The sequence below is a fragment of the Hemiscyllium ocellatum genome, chromosome 3, assembly GCF_020745735.1.
Source record: "Hemiscyllium ocellatum isolate sHemOce1 chromosome 3, sHemOce1.pat.X.cur, whole genome shotgun sequence".
In the NCBI taxonomy this organism is placed as follows: Eukaryota; Metazoa; Chordata; class Chondrichthyes; order Orectolobiformes; family Hemiscylliidae; genus Hemiscyllium; species Hemiscyllium ocellatum.
Window position 1 is genome coordinate 105532733 of NC_083403.1, and position 18516 is coordinate 105551248.

The 18516-nt window shown below is 40.7% G+C and overlaps 1 protein-coding gene across 2 annotated transcripts in view; it reads right to left on the reverse strand.

The window, feature by feature from the left end:
- b3galnt2 (beta-1,3-N-acetylgalactosaminyltransferase 2) overlaps positions 1–18516 on the reverse strand; it is a 35378-nt gene that overhangs the window by 7625 nt on the left and 9237 nt on the right. For both annotated transcript variants that reach the window (XM_060852650.1, XM_060852659.1), the window contains exons 2-7: positions 10505–10622; positions 6661–6761; positions 4919–5112; positions 4053–4148; positions 2174–2284; positions 1727–1817 (exon numbers count right to left, since the gene is read on the reverse strand). In XM_060852650.1, the coding sequence (XP_060708633.1) occupies positions 1727–1817; positions 2174–2284; positions 4053–4148; positions 4919–5112; positions 6661–6761; positions 10505–10622 (711 nt within the window). The remainder of the gene's footprint in view (positions 1–1726; positions 1818–2173; positions 2285–4052; positions 4149–4918; positions 5113–6660; positions 6762–10504; positions 10623–18516) is intronic.

Below are 18516 nucleotides of genomic sequence, written 5' to 3' on the forward strand. Positions count from 1 at the left end.
AAATGACAAATTGAATCTGGTCTTGTAGGAATCCTCATCATTAAATTTCAGGCAAGTTATCATGGGGGTAATAGGGTGCTTATTGTGTCAGAAAACTGCAAAGAGTCAACACAGAAACAGAAGCATACTATATGATCCATTGAGACTGCGCCACTATTCAATCCAATCATCAATGACCTCTTGGGTTTCAACTCCATTTTTTCACCTGTTTCCCCAAATCCTTGGATTCCACGAGGCCACAAATCTGCATATCCCAGCCTTAAATATATTTAATGATTGGTAGAGAATTCCAAAAAAAACTCGAAGAATTTTTTTTTCATCCCTGTCTGAAATTATCAATGTCTTATCCTAAAACTGTGTCCCCCAGCCTCTAGATTCCCCAATCAGGTAAAACAACCCATTGTCAATGTTTCAATGGAATCATGTCTGATTCTTCCAAGCTCCAAAGAATAAATGCCAATTTACTCGGCTTATTGTAGAATAATCCTCTCATTTCATGGACCAATATAACGAACTTTCACTCTTCTGTCTTCAATGGAATATAGAGACCAGAATTGCACAAAATATTCCAGGTGTTGTCTCCTTAAGTCCTGTACAATTGTAGCAAGACTTCTTTATTCTTTTACTTCAATCCACTTGCAATAAAGCCAATATGCCATTTGCTTTACTAATTGCTTACTGTACTTGCAGGCTAAATTTATGGTCCTTGCGTGAGTACACCAAAGTCTCTGAACATTAATATTTCCACATTTCACATCTTTCAAAAGGATATTCTGCTTTGCCTTCTGAATAACTTCACCCTTCCTCCATGTTACACTCTATTTGCCACCTTACTGTCCACTTACTTAAGCTGTCTATGACTATTTCCAGCCTCTTTGTGCCCTTGTCACCTAGCCGTGTGTCACTAGCAAACTTAGATACAATATCAATGACAGATGAAGAGACAGCAGTAAAGATGGTAAACAACTAAGGCTTGCGGCATTCCACTAGGCACAGTCTGAAAATTACCTGCGAATCCCTACTCTTTGTTTCCTTACTATTAAGCAATCCTATACCTGTGCTAATATAGCCCCTCATCTCCATAAGACCTTACCTTGTGTATTAACTTTACCTGTGACACCTTATCAAATGTCATTTGGAAATTCAAGTATATTACATCTACTGGTTCACCTTTATCTACCTTACTAGTTTCATTCTCAAAAGCTCTAACAATTTTGCCGAACAGGTGGTCATTTTTATAAAACCATGTTGATCCTATGCTATTCGTGCTAAAGTTACTTAATGACAATAATATAGTAAGGCAGTAAATTATGCAGAAAGTACTTTTAAAAAATTGTTCTCCACAAGCGTATATGGGTACTGCCCATTCCTAGTTGCCATCAGTTTGAGGCAATTCTGAGCTCACTTGAAACAGTATTAAGAATCAACCAAATTAATGAAGGATTGGACACACATATAGACCCAGACCAGGTAAGATAGCAAGTTTTCCTTCTATTTGGGATATCAATGCATCTGTCAGATTTTGACAGCATCATGATAATTTTCCTAACTTCTTATGTCACACTAAAGAGCTTTTATGTTACCTCTTAGGTGCTCAGACTATTGAATCTTTAAGGCCAATATCTTTTCTAGTTATTTCCCTACATGACTGTTTCAGCAACATCTTTTTTAAACTTAAGGGATTAAACAGTTTACAGGGTTGCAGCTTGGTCTTTCACTGACTTACCATGAATGGTGTAGGTAAAACCCCCAGCCACAGCGGCCACATTCTGTCCAAAACCATCCTGAATCACCTGCTTCTCTGCCTGAAGCTGAGCCTATACAACAACCACCGGTGGAAAATTAGGAGGAAAATTAGAAGGGGAAAATATACACAAATAATGTACATAAACACACATACTTAAAATCAATACCCAGCATAATATTTTTACCACAGTTAACATGCCTTTAACACTAATCAGTCACATTCTTGCACATTTAATTGAAAAAGCTGTGCAACATTCCCACAATATTGCCTCTTGCAGTGCTCCCTCAGCACTATCCCCACAACTGCACAACACATCCTCAGCACTGTACCTCCAATAGTAGTCATTCCCCAATGTCTTCTACTCCTAATCACTTTTCTATAGTAGTCCTGACTAGTTACGTTACTGTAACACGAAGATTGACTTACTGCAGAGAATCTAAGAACACCTCCTCCACTGTCAAGGACGACATCAGTGAGGTTTGTGGTAATGAGGTACTGAGAGTCTTGGCTCTCCCAAGCAATGGTGCCTTCAAAGCCCTGTCAAAACAGGTGTTTTAAATCTCATGATTTGAGATTTTATACATTTTTGTTAATTTACTCATGAGATGTGAGGATCATTGTTAATTGCCCATTCCCAACTGCCCTCGTAAAGGACGGGTAACTACCTTCTTAAACACTGTAGTCCATTTGCTATGTCCACAATGTCATTAAAAAGGGAGTTCCAGGATGATAATCGGACGATAGTCCAGAAACAGCAATATAGTTTGAAGACTGGATGGTGACTGGCTTGGAGGGAAACTTGCAGGTTGTGGTGTTCCTATGTATCTTCCATCCTTGTCCTTCTAGGTGGTAGAAGTCATGGGTTTGAAAGGTGCTGTGAAGGGCGTTTTGTATCTTATACAAAGTACGTACTGCTGCCTTTGCACATGTCTTGGGAAAGGAGTGAATATTTAAATGTGATGGGTGGAATGTCAATCATATACCCTGGATGGTGTAGAGTTTCTCAAGATGCACTTATCCAGCCAAGTGGAGGATATTCCATCACACTCTTGACTCATGTCTTATAGCTGATGGACAATCTGGAGAATCAGGAAGAGAGTCACATACAGAAGGTAGAAGGGTAGAAGGTAGAAGCGGTGTGAGGGAGAAAGTGAAGGTTGGTGATAGTGTCACTGGACACTGCCATTGAAGTTCACACTCTAGGCACATGGCTTCAAACTCATCATTGCATTCAATACAATTTAAACCAATAAATAGTTCTGGAACTATCTTTGCAAAGTGAATTATGGAGACGTCATATTTGAGATAGAGTTTAATAGGGTGAAAGTATAATAAATATCACAATGTACACTGAAGAAACATTAATGGAGGGATTGAAGTTTAACATACAGTGGCCGTTGCCACAAGGAACATCATTTGAGATTCTGGCTAGGTTAGTTTTGGCACTGCGAGCAAGGTGGACTTCAGACTGAAGTGATCAAAACATTATCTTCTGGAGAGATGGACATGGAGCTAGACTGAGGGAAATGATGACAGGTTTAAAAATCTTGAAAAGCAAAGGGAAGTTAAGCAATCGGAGGATAATTGAAGAAAATGGATAAATTAAGTTGGACTTTGTAACAAAACAAAATAAACCTTAATCTATTAGGCTGATATACATTATATTTTTAACTCACTGGGTAGTGAGCAATATCTTAGAATGGCTGATGCAGCCATATTGATATCCCCAAAAGAAGACAAATACCAGCTAATAAAATGGGCTCAGAATGCGAATCCTCTGGATGTGAAGTGTGAGGACCAGAGCGAAGCAAACTAGGAACCTGGTACTTTCCTTTGGGAAAGAGGAGGAAAACATTGGGGGTCACCCAAAATTGCTATCAGAGTCAAAACGTGTGGTGCTGGAAAAGCACAGCCGGTCAGACAGCATCCGAGGAGCAGGAGAATCGGCATTTCTAGCATAAGCTCACATTCCTGATGAAGAGCTTATGCTTGAAATGTTGACTCTCCTGCTGCTCGGATGCTGCCTGACTGACTGCTTTTCCAGCACCACACTTTTGACTCTGATCTCCAGCATGTGCAGTCCTCACTTTCTCCCAAGATTGCTATCATCAAGATTGCTTAATGGGCCGGTTAACAGTAGCTCTGCAGACATCTAAGCAGAATACTTCATCGCAAGACCTGAATAGACTGGGGAGAAGAAATATCACAAAGGATGCAGCACACAATACAGATTGGATTTTCTAAAAGGTTACTCAGCACGATCAACAAATGAAAAGGAACAAAACTATTAAACCTTTGCTTGTACCTTAGGTAAAAGGAATCTTTCCACTGGTTTATACCACAGTTGGTTCACTTGTACTCCCGAGCTGAGTGGACTGAAGCGGGCACTGGCAATCACCTCCTGGTAAAATATTCACACAATAATACAGCAACAACTTCCACTCTGTGAATAACAGGCTAGAGTTCCAACAAACTGTTACAGTGCTGGCTGGTTCAATCCGTTTCCCGTGTAATGTGCCAGCTAATCACTTGGTTACCTTAACCATCACAACTTTCTCCAGGGGCAGTGATAAGTTATCAATGACTGCAATACCCATGAGATAAAAGTGACTTTAAAAAAAATTAATCTAATATTTGAGACGCATTCTGATTTTAGCCCAAGTCTAAAATGAGCACCACAATGGTGGAAGCTGTTACAGAGAGAGGGGGAACATTGTAGGGACTTGGAGGAGGCTACAGAGGGAGGAAGGGTTGTAGGGTCGAGAGGAAGTTACAGAAACAGGGAAAATTATAGGGCCTGTGCAGATTACAAGGTGAACAATAACGTAAGGCTTTTAAAGTTATTTGAAAATTGAGAATTTCATATTTGAGGCATTGCTAGTTGTGGAGCCAACTTAACTCAGCAAACACAATGATGACGAAGAAATTAAATTTGGTGTGAGTTATGTACGTGTTGAAGTTTATGATGGGTGCAGGATGGTCGGGTTGCCAAGAGTACAGAAGTAACTAATGAATTGATAAGACTTTGAGCAATAGATGTGCTGAGGCAAGAACTGAGAAACGTGAAATTAAGAATGAAGACAAAGGCAGCCTAGGTGGTGGACAAGGTTAGGAGGTTGGAAGCTCAACTCAGGGATTGATAGGATGTCATGACTAAGTGGGGAGATTTACCTCCAGCGTGGTTTGGTAGAGTCGGACAGTGAGATTCTGATGAAAACCTGCTCCTCCCTGATCATGGAATACCCCAACTCTTGTAATAATAATGGGATGGAGAACGCGGAAGTCAATCTTTGAAATCTTGCTTCCCAGCAGTGTTGAAGCAGGAGTTCCGAACAGACTGACAGCTTCAATTTCCTGGCCTATAACTGCAAAAAGAAAGAAAAGGAAGATTTACATTTCTATAGCATCTCTCACAGCCTCTAGACATTCCATTGTATTATACTTTACAGCCAATAAGTACATTTGCAGTGATGTCACTGTTGCAATATAGGAGTCACATCACTCTCACTTAGCAAGCTATATAGTATTAACGAAGGATCATCAGCCTTAGTGATACTGGATGGGAGATAAATACCAGCTGAGGGAAAACATTGGGAAGATTACTTATCTTCAAAGGAGAAATTTTCACATCTGAGTGAAAGGATGGATAAGGCCTCAGTTTAACATCTCATCTGGAGGACAGCATCTCCAACAGTGCAGCGCTCCCTCCATGACGAGTGTCTACTGAGATTGTGTGCTCATCACAACTAAGACTTGAACCACAATGTTCTGACTCAGCAGTACAAATGCTGTTTACTAATTCATGGCTGACAAAACACAGTGATACATTAAGACTCATGCATAGGTCAGTAACAAATTCACACCCTTAACTCATAATTGTTTCTCTGTATTGGAATACTGACCACATGGAAAAGCTAATGATCTACATTAAATTATTAGCTAAGGTTAGTTTATAATGAAGCTAAAACATGCTGCTTGTCACAGAGTCAGCACAGTAGGCCACTTGGGACACTGCACCAGCTCACTGACATAACTACTAAATTACTCCCATTCATCTTATATTTTCCCTTTAACATTACAAATTGACTTTTTCTACTATTGAAACTGCTTCTACCATCCCTTCAGGGATCTGCAGATTATAACATTTCATTGCGAGAAATAAATTAATTCCTGAACCCGATCTAAGAATATGGGGTAGGCCATTTAGGACTCAGGTGAGGAGGAATTTCTTCAGCCATAGAGCGGCGAGCCTGTGGAACTCTGCTACAGAAAACGGTTGAGGCCAAAACATTGAATATTGTCAAGGAGGAGTTAGATATAGTTCTTACTGCTAAAGGGATCAAATGGTATGGGGAGAAAGCCGGGACAGGGTATTGCGTTGGACGATCAGATATTATCATACTGAATAGTGCAGCAGGCTTGAACGGCCGAATGATCTACTCCTGCTTCTATTTTCTATGTTGCCATGTTTCTCAGTTTGTAGTGAGCCTCCATGACAATCTAGGGGGTAGATCCCTACTTGGCCTGACTCCTGTACTTGCTTAAACTCTGTTATGGTGGGAACGGTGGGTGCAGACCAACCTGGGAGGGAAAACAGCAGGGTGTCTGGAGATAGAGGGGGAGGTGACTGCGAGAAAATAGGAGCTTGAAAGTTTTACTGCAGCTGTCCCTTCCTGAAGCCTAAGTGCCATTCCAGTCTAGTGAGGAGTGAATGACTGTCTTAGTGCCCTTTAAATATGGCACCTGGACCTTTGACCATATAAGGTAATGGTAGGAGGTTGTTGAATTCCCACCTGCTCCAGCCACAAGATTCCACGTGCATATGTTCAGATTTCCAGTATGTTTGTGTACATTATGTCCTCCCTTCTCAAATACAAGAGTATAGCATTTTAATAATTTCCAGCAAGTCTGACCTGGGTTTGTAAAGTTGAGTAATTGACAGGAGTAGGGATCCTCTCTGTCCTCATCAGGAATGTCGCAGCCATAAGTCCCAATTATAAACTTTGCAAAGACACTGCCAGAGACACAAAAAAAAATCTACAGTGCATTTCATGATCTCATTTGGTTTATAACCAATGAAGTACCTTTGGAGTAGACATTGTAATTAATGCATCAGCCAAATTGTGTGCAGAAAAGTGCCCATAAACAGAAAGGTGACAATAACCAGATAATCGAGTTTAATGATGTTGATTGAGGGATAAATACTGACCAAAACATTAGGGATAATTCCTTGGACTATGTCCCATGATATGGAAGGGAAGAGTGGAATAGACCAAGGCTGACAGAGAGGAGGGGAGACAAACCCTGTACAGACCCAGTGAAGCTAGGTGGAGGGTGGAGAAGAGAGACCCTGGCATTGGGAAGGGATATAGACCCAGTGAATGGAGAGAACATATTTTCAGTGCGGCACGGTGGCACAGTGGTTAGCACTGCTGCCTCACAGCGCCTGTAGACCCGGGTTCAATTCCCGACTCAGGCGACTGACTGTGTGGAGTTTGCATGTTCTCCCCGTGTCTGCGTGGGTTTCCTCCGGGTGCTCCGGTTTCCTCCCACAGTCACAAAGATGTGCGGGTCAGGTGAATTGGCCATGCTAAATTGCCCATAGTGTTAGGTAAAGGGGTAAATGTAGGGGTATGGGTGGGTTGCGCTTCGGCGGGTCGGTGTGGACTTGTTGGGCCGAAGGGCCTGTTTCCACACTGTAAGTCTAATCTAATCTAATGCATCCAGGAAGAAAGGAAGAACAAAAATCCCTGATTTATCCAATTGGGCCATGTTTGGACTCAGTCAAGGCAACCCGACATTCCCCACTCCCTCAACCTGCCTTAATGATCACCATTAAAGCGTAAGACAATGAGAGGTCTGCACACCATCTACTAAAGATATACGCTAGAATCAACATCATATTCAACAACTTCCCTCCACACCAAGGAACTGCAGCAGCTCAAGAGGACAACAATCATCGCCTTCTCAAGAACAATTACAGATGGGCAATAAACCTTAGCCCAGTCAGAAATGCTCACATCCCATGAATGAATAAAATGTTTCAGATCTTACCAATGTTCCTGTATTTGTGGACAAGAACAGTGGTAATAGTTCTGCTGTTGTTCTGTTGACAACCTGTATACGTAATGAACGTACCACTTAAGCACGTGTTATGTACTTTATACTCTTCACAGAACGGTTACAGTGCAAAAGGAGGCCATTTAGTCTATCATCTCTGTATTGGCTCACTGAAGGAACAGTTCACCTTGTGTCACTCCCCAAGGCCCTGCATTTTCTGCCTTTTCTGATAATCTAATTCCCTCTTGAATGACACTGAAGCAGTGCATTCCAGATCCTAACCACTGGCTACATGGAAATGGTATTCCTCATGTTGCCATTGCTTATTTTGCAAATTACCTTTAAACTGCAACCTCTTGTTCTCGATCCTTCCACCAGTGGGAACAGTTTCCCTTATCTGCTGTCTAGACAGCTCAAGATTTTAATATTTCTATTAAATCATTTTTCAATCTTCTCTTCTCCAAACAAAATGGTCCCAACTCTTTCAATTTATTGAGTAATTGAAGTCCTCTGTCCCTGAACCTCTTCTGTCTAATGCTTTCACATCCTTCCTCAAGTGGAGTACCTAGGACTGAGCTTTCCACACTCAGCCTGACTCTCAGCTCACAAAACATCCGTCATAAGCAGACTTTTTCTTCTTCATTTTAATCCCTGTATTATTTGGAAATTTTCTGCATCAGTATGTTTCCAGTGGAATGAGAAAGGAGGCATTTCTAAACCTGATTATGTGAAATGAGATATACCGTGGATTAAGTGTCAATAGGGGCGGATTTAGAGAACAGTTGTCATTGTACCATAAAGTTTAGACTGGCTCTGGAATAGGTCAAGTAACAATCTAGATTAAGGATTCTAGATTAAGCTAAAAATCACACAACACCAGGATATAGTCCAACAGGTTTATTTGGAAGCATTAGCTTTCAGAGCGCTACTCCTGGACAACCAACTGATGAAGGAGCTGCACTCAAAGCTAGTGCTTCCAAATAAACCTGTTGGACTATAACATAGTGTTGTGTGATTTTTAACTTTGTACACCCCAGTCCAACACTGGCATCTCCAATTTTAGATTAGAGTAGATTCCCTATAGTATGGAAACAGGCCCTTCAGACAAACAAGTCCACGCCAACCCTCTGAAGAGTAACCCACTCAAGCCCATTCCCCTACCCTGCCCTATATTTACCCCTGACTAATGCACCTAATACTATGAGCAATTGGGCATGGCCAATTCACCTGACCTGCACATCTTTGGATTGTGGGAGGAAACCGGAGCACCCGGAGGAATCCCACACAGACACGGGGAGAATGTGCAAACTCCACACAGATAGTCGCCCAAGGTGGGAACCAAACCCGGGTCCCTGGCACTGTGAGACAGCAGTGCTAACCACTGAGCCACCATGCCGCCCCACATTAACTGGGGGGAAAGCCAACTTCAGTCAGGTAAGAGTGGGTCTGACCCCAATAAATAGGAATCAAAGACTTTCAGGCAGAACTGCAGCCAAACAATGGGCTGTCTTTAAAGAAGAGTGTTGAGACAAGAAATATTCCCACCCAAGGGAAAGTTAGAGTGAACAGATTCAATGTTCCCTGGATGACAAATGATACAGGGATTAAGATGAAGTCTGCTTATGACAGATATTGTGTGAGTATTATAGCTGAGAGCCAGGCTGAGCATGGAAGGCTCAGTCTAGCCCACTCGTGTGCAGTGGTAAAGGCCCTACCTCTGATTGGAAGGCCCAGGTTTCAAGTCCCACCCGCGCCAGAGGTGAACTGGTTGTTTAGAAATACAAGTTAAATTATTTTAAAAATTATTCCTCGTACTATTGAATTTTCTACCACAATTACTCTTGTAATCTGTTGTCTTCTGCACAGCTGAGATAATCGTGTTCCATGGACTTGTTTCTGGCTACACTAACCAGATGAACAATTGTTTTCATCACTATTTAGAATTGAATACTGGCTGGAGAGTGAAGTGCATTCAACAGACTACTGCAGCACCTTCCTATTTCTTCCTGACTGTCTTGTGGTCACTCACTCACTCACTCCCTCTCTTCCTGCATAAGCTTACACATTAACCACATTTATAAACATGCCACCTACTAATTTCACAGTCCCAGCAATACCAGCTGCTAATCAAACTTGAAAGCTGTTGCCACTGACAACATTTCCTACACAAAAGATTATAGAAGATACAGAAAGCATCCTGGAGATCCTACATAGCATAGGTTGTGCATGCTAGGTCAAAGCATTTACCATTCTTCCATCTACTATAAAACTTTTTAAAAATCACTGGATACCTTCATCACCTTCTTTGACGTCTGTCAAATAAAGAAAAACAATGCTTTATTTGAAAGTTTTTGTTTCTCAGTTACTTACACTCATTTGCTAATTTTGGACATCGATATTTAAAAAAGGAAAACTTGCCTGGCCATGGGGAAAGAGAAAAGAGATGGTTTTCTTAAAGAGTCAGTGTGGGGGTGGGATTGTTGGGAACAGGCTTCTGCTGTGCTGTAAGATTTTAGAATCTCTAAACATTGCAACCTTTCTTCTACTTCCTTCTCCAGAAGCCCTGAATATTTTTTTTTACACCAAATAGCTATTTTTCATATAACTGCACACTCTTCTCAGTTATTTTCTAATCTAAACATTGTTCAAAAAAAAAACAGAAAAATAACTTCAATGCTTTAATAATTTGTGACTCACCGCTGGTTCAAATGCTGTAAATGCCCCAGCCAGGTATTTCGGAGTGCATTACGTAACCCATGGTGGTGGCGAGCTGACAGTATACCGATCACAATATCGAACTGATCTGTTGTCCACTCTGGCAAAGTAAAGTCAACATCAAGAGAAGAAATAGAAAGAACTTGAATTTACATAGTGCCTTTCAGGACAATAGGAGAACCAAAGTGTTTCACAACCAATGAAATACTTTTGAGAGTTATTTTGTTGTTTTTTTAGGTAATATTTTTGCATCCCCCCGAGAGGGCGAAGGAAGACTCAATTTAATGTCTAATCTGAAAGTAGTTTCCCGAGTACTGCACTGGAAAGTCGGCCTTGATTACAGCCTTGAATTTCTGAAATGATCTTGAATATATATTCTCTGTGTTGGCCTTAAATCAAGAGAACGTCATAATTTTCTTCCTGCAAAATATATTCATTAAATTTATAAAAGGTACATTATGTAACAATTCAAACTTAACATTACAAAACTCTGACAGATTTTTTTAATACATTATGTAGCACCATGAGGTGCCTCACCACCCCTAAAATGAGATTGTAAGATACAGAAGCAGAATTAGGCCATTCAGCCCATTAAGTCATGGCTGTGTTTCTCAACCACATTCTCCTGTCTTTTCCCTGCAACCTTTGTACTTACAAATTTTAGTTCCAACTCAAATGTACAGGCAAAGGAATTCCCCTATTTCCAGTCTCTCAGTACCTATGGCAGGACAGTGCTATACATTGAGCTTTGGTGGCAGCTGTCACAAATGTTAATGCACATTGTAGGTTATTGTAGGAGGTACAGTGGCTCGGTAGTTTCCCTGCTGCCTCACAGTGCTAGGGACCCAAGTTCAATTTCATCCTTCAGCAACTGGCTGCGTGGACATCCTCCCCTGCCTGCCTGGGTTTCTGCTGGGTGCTCCAGTTTCCTCCCACAGTCCAAAGATGTGTAAGTTAGAGTGGATTGGACCTCCTAAATTACCTATAGTGTTCAGGGATGTGCAAGCTTGGTGGATTAGCCATGGAGAATGTAGGGTTATAAGGATAGGGGGGTCTGGGTGGGATGCTGTTTGGTGGGTGGTGGGGGGGGGGGGGGGGGGAAGTTGATGGGCCAAATGGCCTGTTTCCACACTGTAGGCACTCTATGGATTCCTCTTTATAAGTTATATGGCACACTGAACTACTCAACATCATGCTTTATGTTGTTCAGGGCTATTGGGTAAGGGCAAGAGAATGAATCTAATTGAATAACTTATTCAGAGACCTCACACAACCACAACGGAGCAGATGGCCTCCTTCTGGAGCTGTATAATTCATTATAACGATAATAAAACACCACAACTTTGCATTACCAATTATCTTGTTAATCTTGTAAAATTCACAATACTTTCGGACAATTTAGCCATCTTAAAGCAGATGCTACATCTGGGCAAAACTGAATGTACTGAACTACAGTGAAAGGTCAAAGATCCCATGTTCACATACTGCACTGATTTAACATGTTCAAAAGATGTAATCAAACAAAATATTACTCCAAGTCATATTTGAATAAGTGACTAAAAACTTAATGGATGCATGAAGAGAAATATGAATAAAACACACTGAGAAGACAAAACAATTTTCATCGCCCTTTATATGATGCTTGTGTGAACTGGGTGTGCTGCATTCCCAAGCATCCATTTTATGGCTGTTAGCAAAGGCTCACACAAAGTAGCAGGATTTGCCCTGGGACCTATGGAGTGTCCAGTGACATTATTCTGCCAGCTACTGTGTTGGCAGAGGTAGAGGGGGGCTTACAGCAAACAAACAGCAAACAAAGTCAATTTTATTGTCTAATTAGAGAATCTCTCCACAACACAGCAAACGCAGGTGATTCTTCACCAAAGTGTATCAGTATATTCTTCAAGCAACAAAGTTAGAGGCTAATCATATCACAGTTATATCTGAAGTAGAACCCCCAAAATGAGATTCTCTTCCATTAGGATCAGAACTTCAACAACATTTGCATAAATATCCAAACTTTTCACTGCCCTGGATGCCTAGGTAAAACTGAGGGAGCTATTCTTATTACAGTGGAGAAGAGTAAGGAAAGATTAAATAAACCTTATGTAGTTTTGATGGAATAGGTGAGGAAGAACTGTTTCCAATGGCAGTACAGCCAGTAACCAAGGACACAGACTTAAGTCAATTTGCAAAGGGATCAAAGTAAGGGGAAATGGGACTCATTCGTCTTAGACAAGTGACTTGCTGTGATTGGTGTGAAAGGTCTTTAGGACCCTGAAGCAAAATTGCGATGATGCCACAGAGATCCTCCTTACGGGCAAAACTGACATAGTGTAGGCAGAATTAATTAGAGAAAAGTGTGAGAGATTAATGGAGAGAGAACATGTAGAGAATAGTCTTTCATAATGGTAACAATAATACTAAATATGATTAAACACAGTAAATGTAAAGTGCAATCGAGCTCTAAAGAAACCTGAGCTTGGAGATGATTCTTGACCTTACCGTCCTCTCACCAATCTGTCAACAAACTATTACATGTGGGCATAAAAGTCACAAAACAAAAAAGAATGATCTGGAATGCGCTGAAATGTTGGCAGAAGCTGATTCAAAAGTAACTTTCTAAAGGAAATTTGATGAATACTTGAGAGTGATAAAAGCTCAGGACAATAGGGAAAAGATATTGAGACATATTGGGAAACTCGTCCAAACAACAGGCACAAAAACAATTGGACAATTAGCCTCCTTATGTATGATCCAAAAGAAGAGTTAACAAATACACAGGTTTGCAATACGAAACCTTTTTGTAAATCCATGGGTAATCTTCAATATTTTTGGGCAATTTATCTACTTTAAAACAAATGCTGAACGATTTCTCATCTTCTCTGAAGACTGAGTTACAAGTAATTTATGTTGGGAAAAGGTGCTTCAATTTTTCGAATTAAATTTATACATATGATAACGATGTGAACATAGGAGATATAGTTTTCACGCACAGGGTGGTGCATGTATGGAATGAGCTGCTAGAGGAAGTGGTGGGGGCTGGTACAATTATAACATTTAAAAGACATCTGGATGGGTATGTGACTAGGAAGGGTTCAGAGGGACAAGGGGCAAGTGCTGGCAAATGGGACTAAATTAGGTTAGGATATCTAGTCGGCATGGATGAATTGGACAGAAGTGGCTGTTTTTGTGCTGTACATCTCTATGACTCTAAAGGAGTTTACCAGCCCTCTTGTACAGTATTTTCTTCCCTTCTACCTCTACAGATTTATTTTGTCTGCTATCCTGAGCTAAATGGAGTTGTCTCTCAGGTGTTAGCAAAAGTTGTTCTGAAACCAACAATTGGTTCAGGGTATCATACTGAAATTTAGTCTGGGTTTCCATTTCTGCTTATTTCCCACATGGCAGTGTGGCCAAGATTGAAAATTCAAAGCAAACAACCAAAGACAATGGCTCTTGGCCAGTTTGCTATTTCACAAATGTGCTGCCGTTCTAAGAAAGTAAAGCTATTTATTTTTAGGAGCTATGAATGTCCAATGAAACAGATCATTTGACCCAACCAATTCAAGGGCTGGTGCTTATACTCCACATTCTGCACAAGTCTCCTCTTCCACTTCTTCATCTCAAGAATGCATCCTTCTATTCTTTCCTCTCTTATGTTATTATCTAGCTTCCTAAACAGTTTACAAAGATTTATGTACTGATAGCTTCCAGCACTCCTTAGTCACTTGAAAGATGTCAGTCATGAAACTAACTGGCTTCATACTCTCTTACTCTTCCTGCCTTTTCTAAAATAAATCACTCCACTTCTGAAACATCCCTTGAACTTTAATACAGAGCACAACTTGAGCAAGGCAATGAGGTTGTTCAACTCTTCATCATTCCTTAATGATTATACAAAGAGAGACAGAAAGATGAAGAAAGTAAAATTCTAAACTATTCCATCTCTAGATTTCTCTAAATTATCTGGCTTTGTTTGATGCATTACAATCTGAATGTGTATAAAATGAAATTAAAGATTTATAGAGTCATGGAGCATTGAAACATACTCTTCAGTGCAATTCATCCACGCTGAGCACATTTCCAAACTCAACTAGTCTCATTTAGCAGAGTTTGGCCCATATCCCTTTAAACCTCTCCTCTTCATGCACCTGTTCAAATGCTTTGTAAATGTTATAACAATCCGCATTTATTCACTTAGTTAAGTTCACTTGAATAGAAAAGGTTTGAAGGGATATAAACCAGGAGCAGGCAGGTGGGACTAGTATGGTTTGGGATTATGTTCGACATGGACTGGTTGGACTGAAGAGTCTGTTTTTGTGCGGTAGGATTCTAGAAACTTTCCAGCAATTTCTATTTTTTTTTCCACTACCACTCTTTTTATTTTTTAGAGTGACAGGATGTTTGACAGTTCTGTTCTTTTTTTAAAATTTTTTTTATTTAACCCCCACACGACCGCCTAACTGCGGTAGTGCTTATTCTTCCCCCAGCACCCATGTTGTGTGTGTGCAGGTGTGGGACACAGTGAAAGACACAAGGTGCACAAATCTTCCACTACCACTCTTCTGCCATTAAGCCAATTTTCTATCCAATTTGCAAGCTCACCCTGAATCCCATGTGATCTAGTGTTACTAATTAGTCTACTTTGTGGATCCTTGTCAAAAACGTTACTAAAGTCCAAGTAAATATATGTGTGGTATTATGGAGTCCCATAATCCTGACAGCCTGACACGCAGTGTCAGAATGAGAGAATGCTGCGGCATTGCAAGGACTGTTTTTCAAATGAATTATCAAACCAAGGCATTGTCTGTATTCTCAGGTGGACATAAAATATTTTATTACACCAATCACAGAAAGGGACAATTTTCCCCAATATTCTGGTTCAATGTTCTGGCTGGTTACTGATAGAGAGGTGGGAACAATATAAGAGGATATTAAGATGATGTGTGGCCAGGAATAAGTCTAAAGAAACTGTTATTTTTAAGAAAGCTATTGTTCCTTGTTGTTCCATTACCTGGGCAACTCCCTGGAGAGTACTTGGGGGATGAGAAAGCACATGGCAAAGACCTTTCACAGAGCCAGTAAAGGTCTTTGTTTGCAAGAAGGGACAAAAAGGGTGACATTTAATAAAACATCCAAGCTTCAAATACTTAGAATACATTCAAGGATGAGCACAAGAAAGGTAAAATATGTCCCTTATGTAAAAGGGAGGCACACTTGTTGGGGAGTTCAAGAGACAGCCTTATCCAGAGAAGTCTGTTGTGGAACTTCCTACCACTGGAATAGTTTAGACATGTTGTATGGATGGATGGAAGCTAGACAAGCAGATAAGGAATAAAAGAATGCGCTGACGGATCCAGATAGAGGGATGGGAGGAGTCTTATGTGGAGTATAAACACCACCATAAACTGGTCTTGTATGTTAACTGTACTTCAATATGATAAAAATATGTTGTAATATGTTAATATCTCCTGACCGTGTGAAAGACCTGAGCGTTATGTTACTAACCTATCAACCTTTGGACTTGTGGCAGGCATTGAAAGATTTTATTTTGCTCCACTGAACAGATTATCTATTGAATTCCAGACGATTTTTAAAATTCTATAAAGTTCAACATGCTTGACAAACAAAGATTAATTGATGAATGAGAGACTATAGTGGATTTGGCCTGAGTATTTTTAGAATGCACTGTGATGTATATTGAGAAAGCTTGTAATTTTAGATGGAACATAGAAAAATACAGTGCAGTACAGGCCCTTTGGCCCTCGATGTTGCGCCGATCCAAGCCCACCTAACCTACACTAGCCCACTATCCTCCATATGTCTATCCAATGCCCGTTTAAATGCCCATAAAGAGGGAGAGTCCACCACTGCTACTGGCAGGGCATTCCATGAACTCACGACTCGCTGAGTAAAGAATCTACCCCTAACATCTGTCCTATACCTACCACCCCTTAATTTAAAGCTATGCCCCCTTGTAATAGCCGACTCCATACGTGGAAAAAGGTTCTCATGGTCAACCCTATCTAAACCCCTAATCATCTTGTACACCTCTATCAAGTCACCCCTAAACCTTCTTTTCTCCAATGAAAACAGCCCCAAATGCCTCAGCCTTTCCTCATACGATCTTCCTACCATACCAGGCAACATCCTGGTAAACCTCCTCTGCACCCGTTCCAGTGACTCCACATCCTTCCTATAGTATGGTGACCAAAACTGCACACATCTGTTACAGAAGATGCGGGAAAGTGCATGACCATGGTAGTGGTGGTGGTGGTGGTGGCAGCATTTGTTTAGAAGAATTAAGGATATCTGTTCTTAGTGTCAATGGATCAGTGTAATAAGGTAATAGTACTTATTCCTTTTCACAGCGGGATATCGGATAACTAAAAATTCTGGTTATGTCAAAGACACTTAACAAAACTTATAGGCAATAGGAAAAGAACTTGTAATTTAATCAGGTGAGTGGAATATGCATGTAATAGAACAATCCTGATACATTTTCATGTATACCACACTGAGCAGGTTTTAATTTATGAAACTCAGCTCCCCCATCTTGACTGTTCCGGGAATTAAATGTCTCATTACCCTTACAGTCTGGGGAACACAAAGGCTGAAAGTTGGAAGATGTTCACGTGTGAGTGAGAGAGAGAAAACATTCTTCTGTATATTACATTCACTGATTGAAGGGTTCAAGGGACACAGAGAGAGAGACACACAGACAGAGAGACAGGATGGAAGCTGGTGGAAAGATTAACTCTTTTTAGTCTGATGTGAGTAAACACTGGCTCGTCCTGGATTGAATGTGTGTGTTGTTCCCTGGAGCTCGAGATCCGGGAATGTTCTGAATTTAAGTTGCATTTTGGGAATCTAAGATGATTTTAAAAGAAACAGCCATTTTGATACTGGACATGTTAGCTGAGTGAGGTGACCCAATGACCACATACTTTAGACTAGTCTCGTTATGATATACTAGTCAAAGCATTTGACCATTCAGCCTGGCTTGATCAAGGTTTCCCATCTTGATGTACACATTGCTTAATTAATCAAGCATACGCAGACCTGTCTATGAGTTTCTCTTCCTCTGCAAACTTTCGTCATTTTATTGAGATAATGAGAAAGTATACTCCTGTTAGGGTGAAAGGAAAGGCTGGTAGGTTTAGGGAATGCTGGATGACTAAAGAAATTGAGGGCTTGGTTAAGAAAAAGAAGGAAGGTATAGACAGGATAGAGCAAGTGAATCCTGAGAAGAGTACAAGGCAGTAGAAGTATACTTAAGAGGGAAATCAAGCGGGCAAAAAGGGGTCATGAGATAGCTTTGGCAAATAGAATTAAGGAGAATCCAAAGGGTTTTTACAAATACATTAAGGACAAAAGGGTAGCTAGGGAGAGAATAGGGCCACTCAAAGATCAGCAAAGTGACCTTTGTGTGGAGGCACAGAAAATGGGGGAGATACTAAATGAGTATTTTGCATCAGTGTTTACTGTGGAAAAGCATATGGAAGGTAGACTGTAGGGAAATAGATGGTGACATCTTGCAAAATGTCCAGATTACAGAGAAGGAAAAGCCGGTTGTCTTTAAACACATAAAGGTAGATAAATCCCCAGGACCTGATCAGGTGTACCCAAGAACTCTGTGGGAAGCTAGAGAAGTGATTGCTGGGCCTCTTGCTGAGATATATCTGTCATCGATGGTGACAGGTGAGGTGCCAGAGACTGGAGGTCGGCTAACGTGATGCCACTGTTTAAAAAGGGTGGTAAGGACAAGCCAGGGACTACAGACCAGTGAGCCTGACGTCGGTGGTGGGCAAGTTGTTGGAGGGAATCCCGAGGGACAGGATATACATGTATTTGGAAAGGCAAGGACTGATTAGGGATAGTCAACATGGCTTTGTGCATGGGAAATCATGTCTCACAAACTTGATTGAGTTTTTTGAAGAAGTAACAAAGAGGATTGATGAGGGCAGAGCGATAGATGTGATCTATATGGA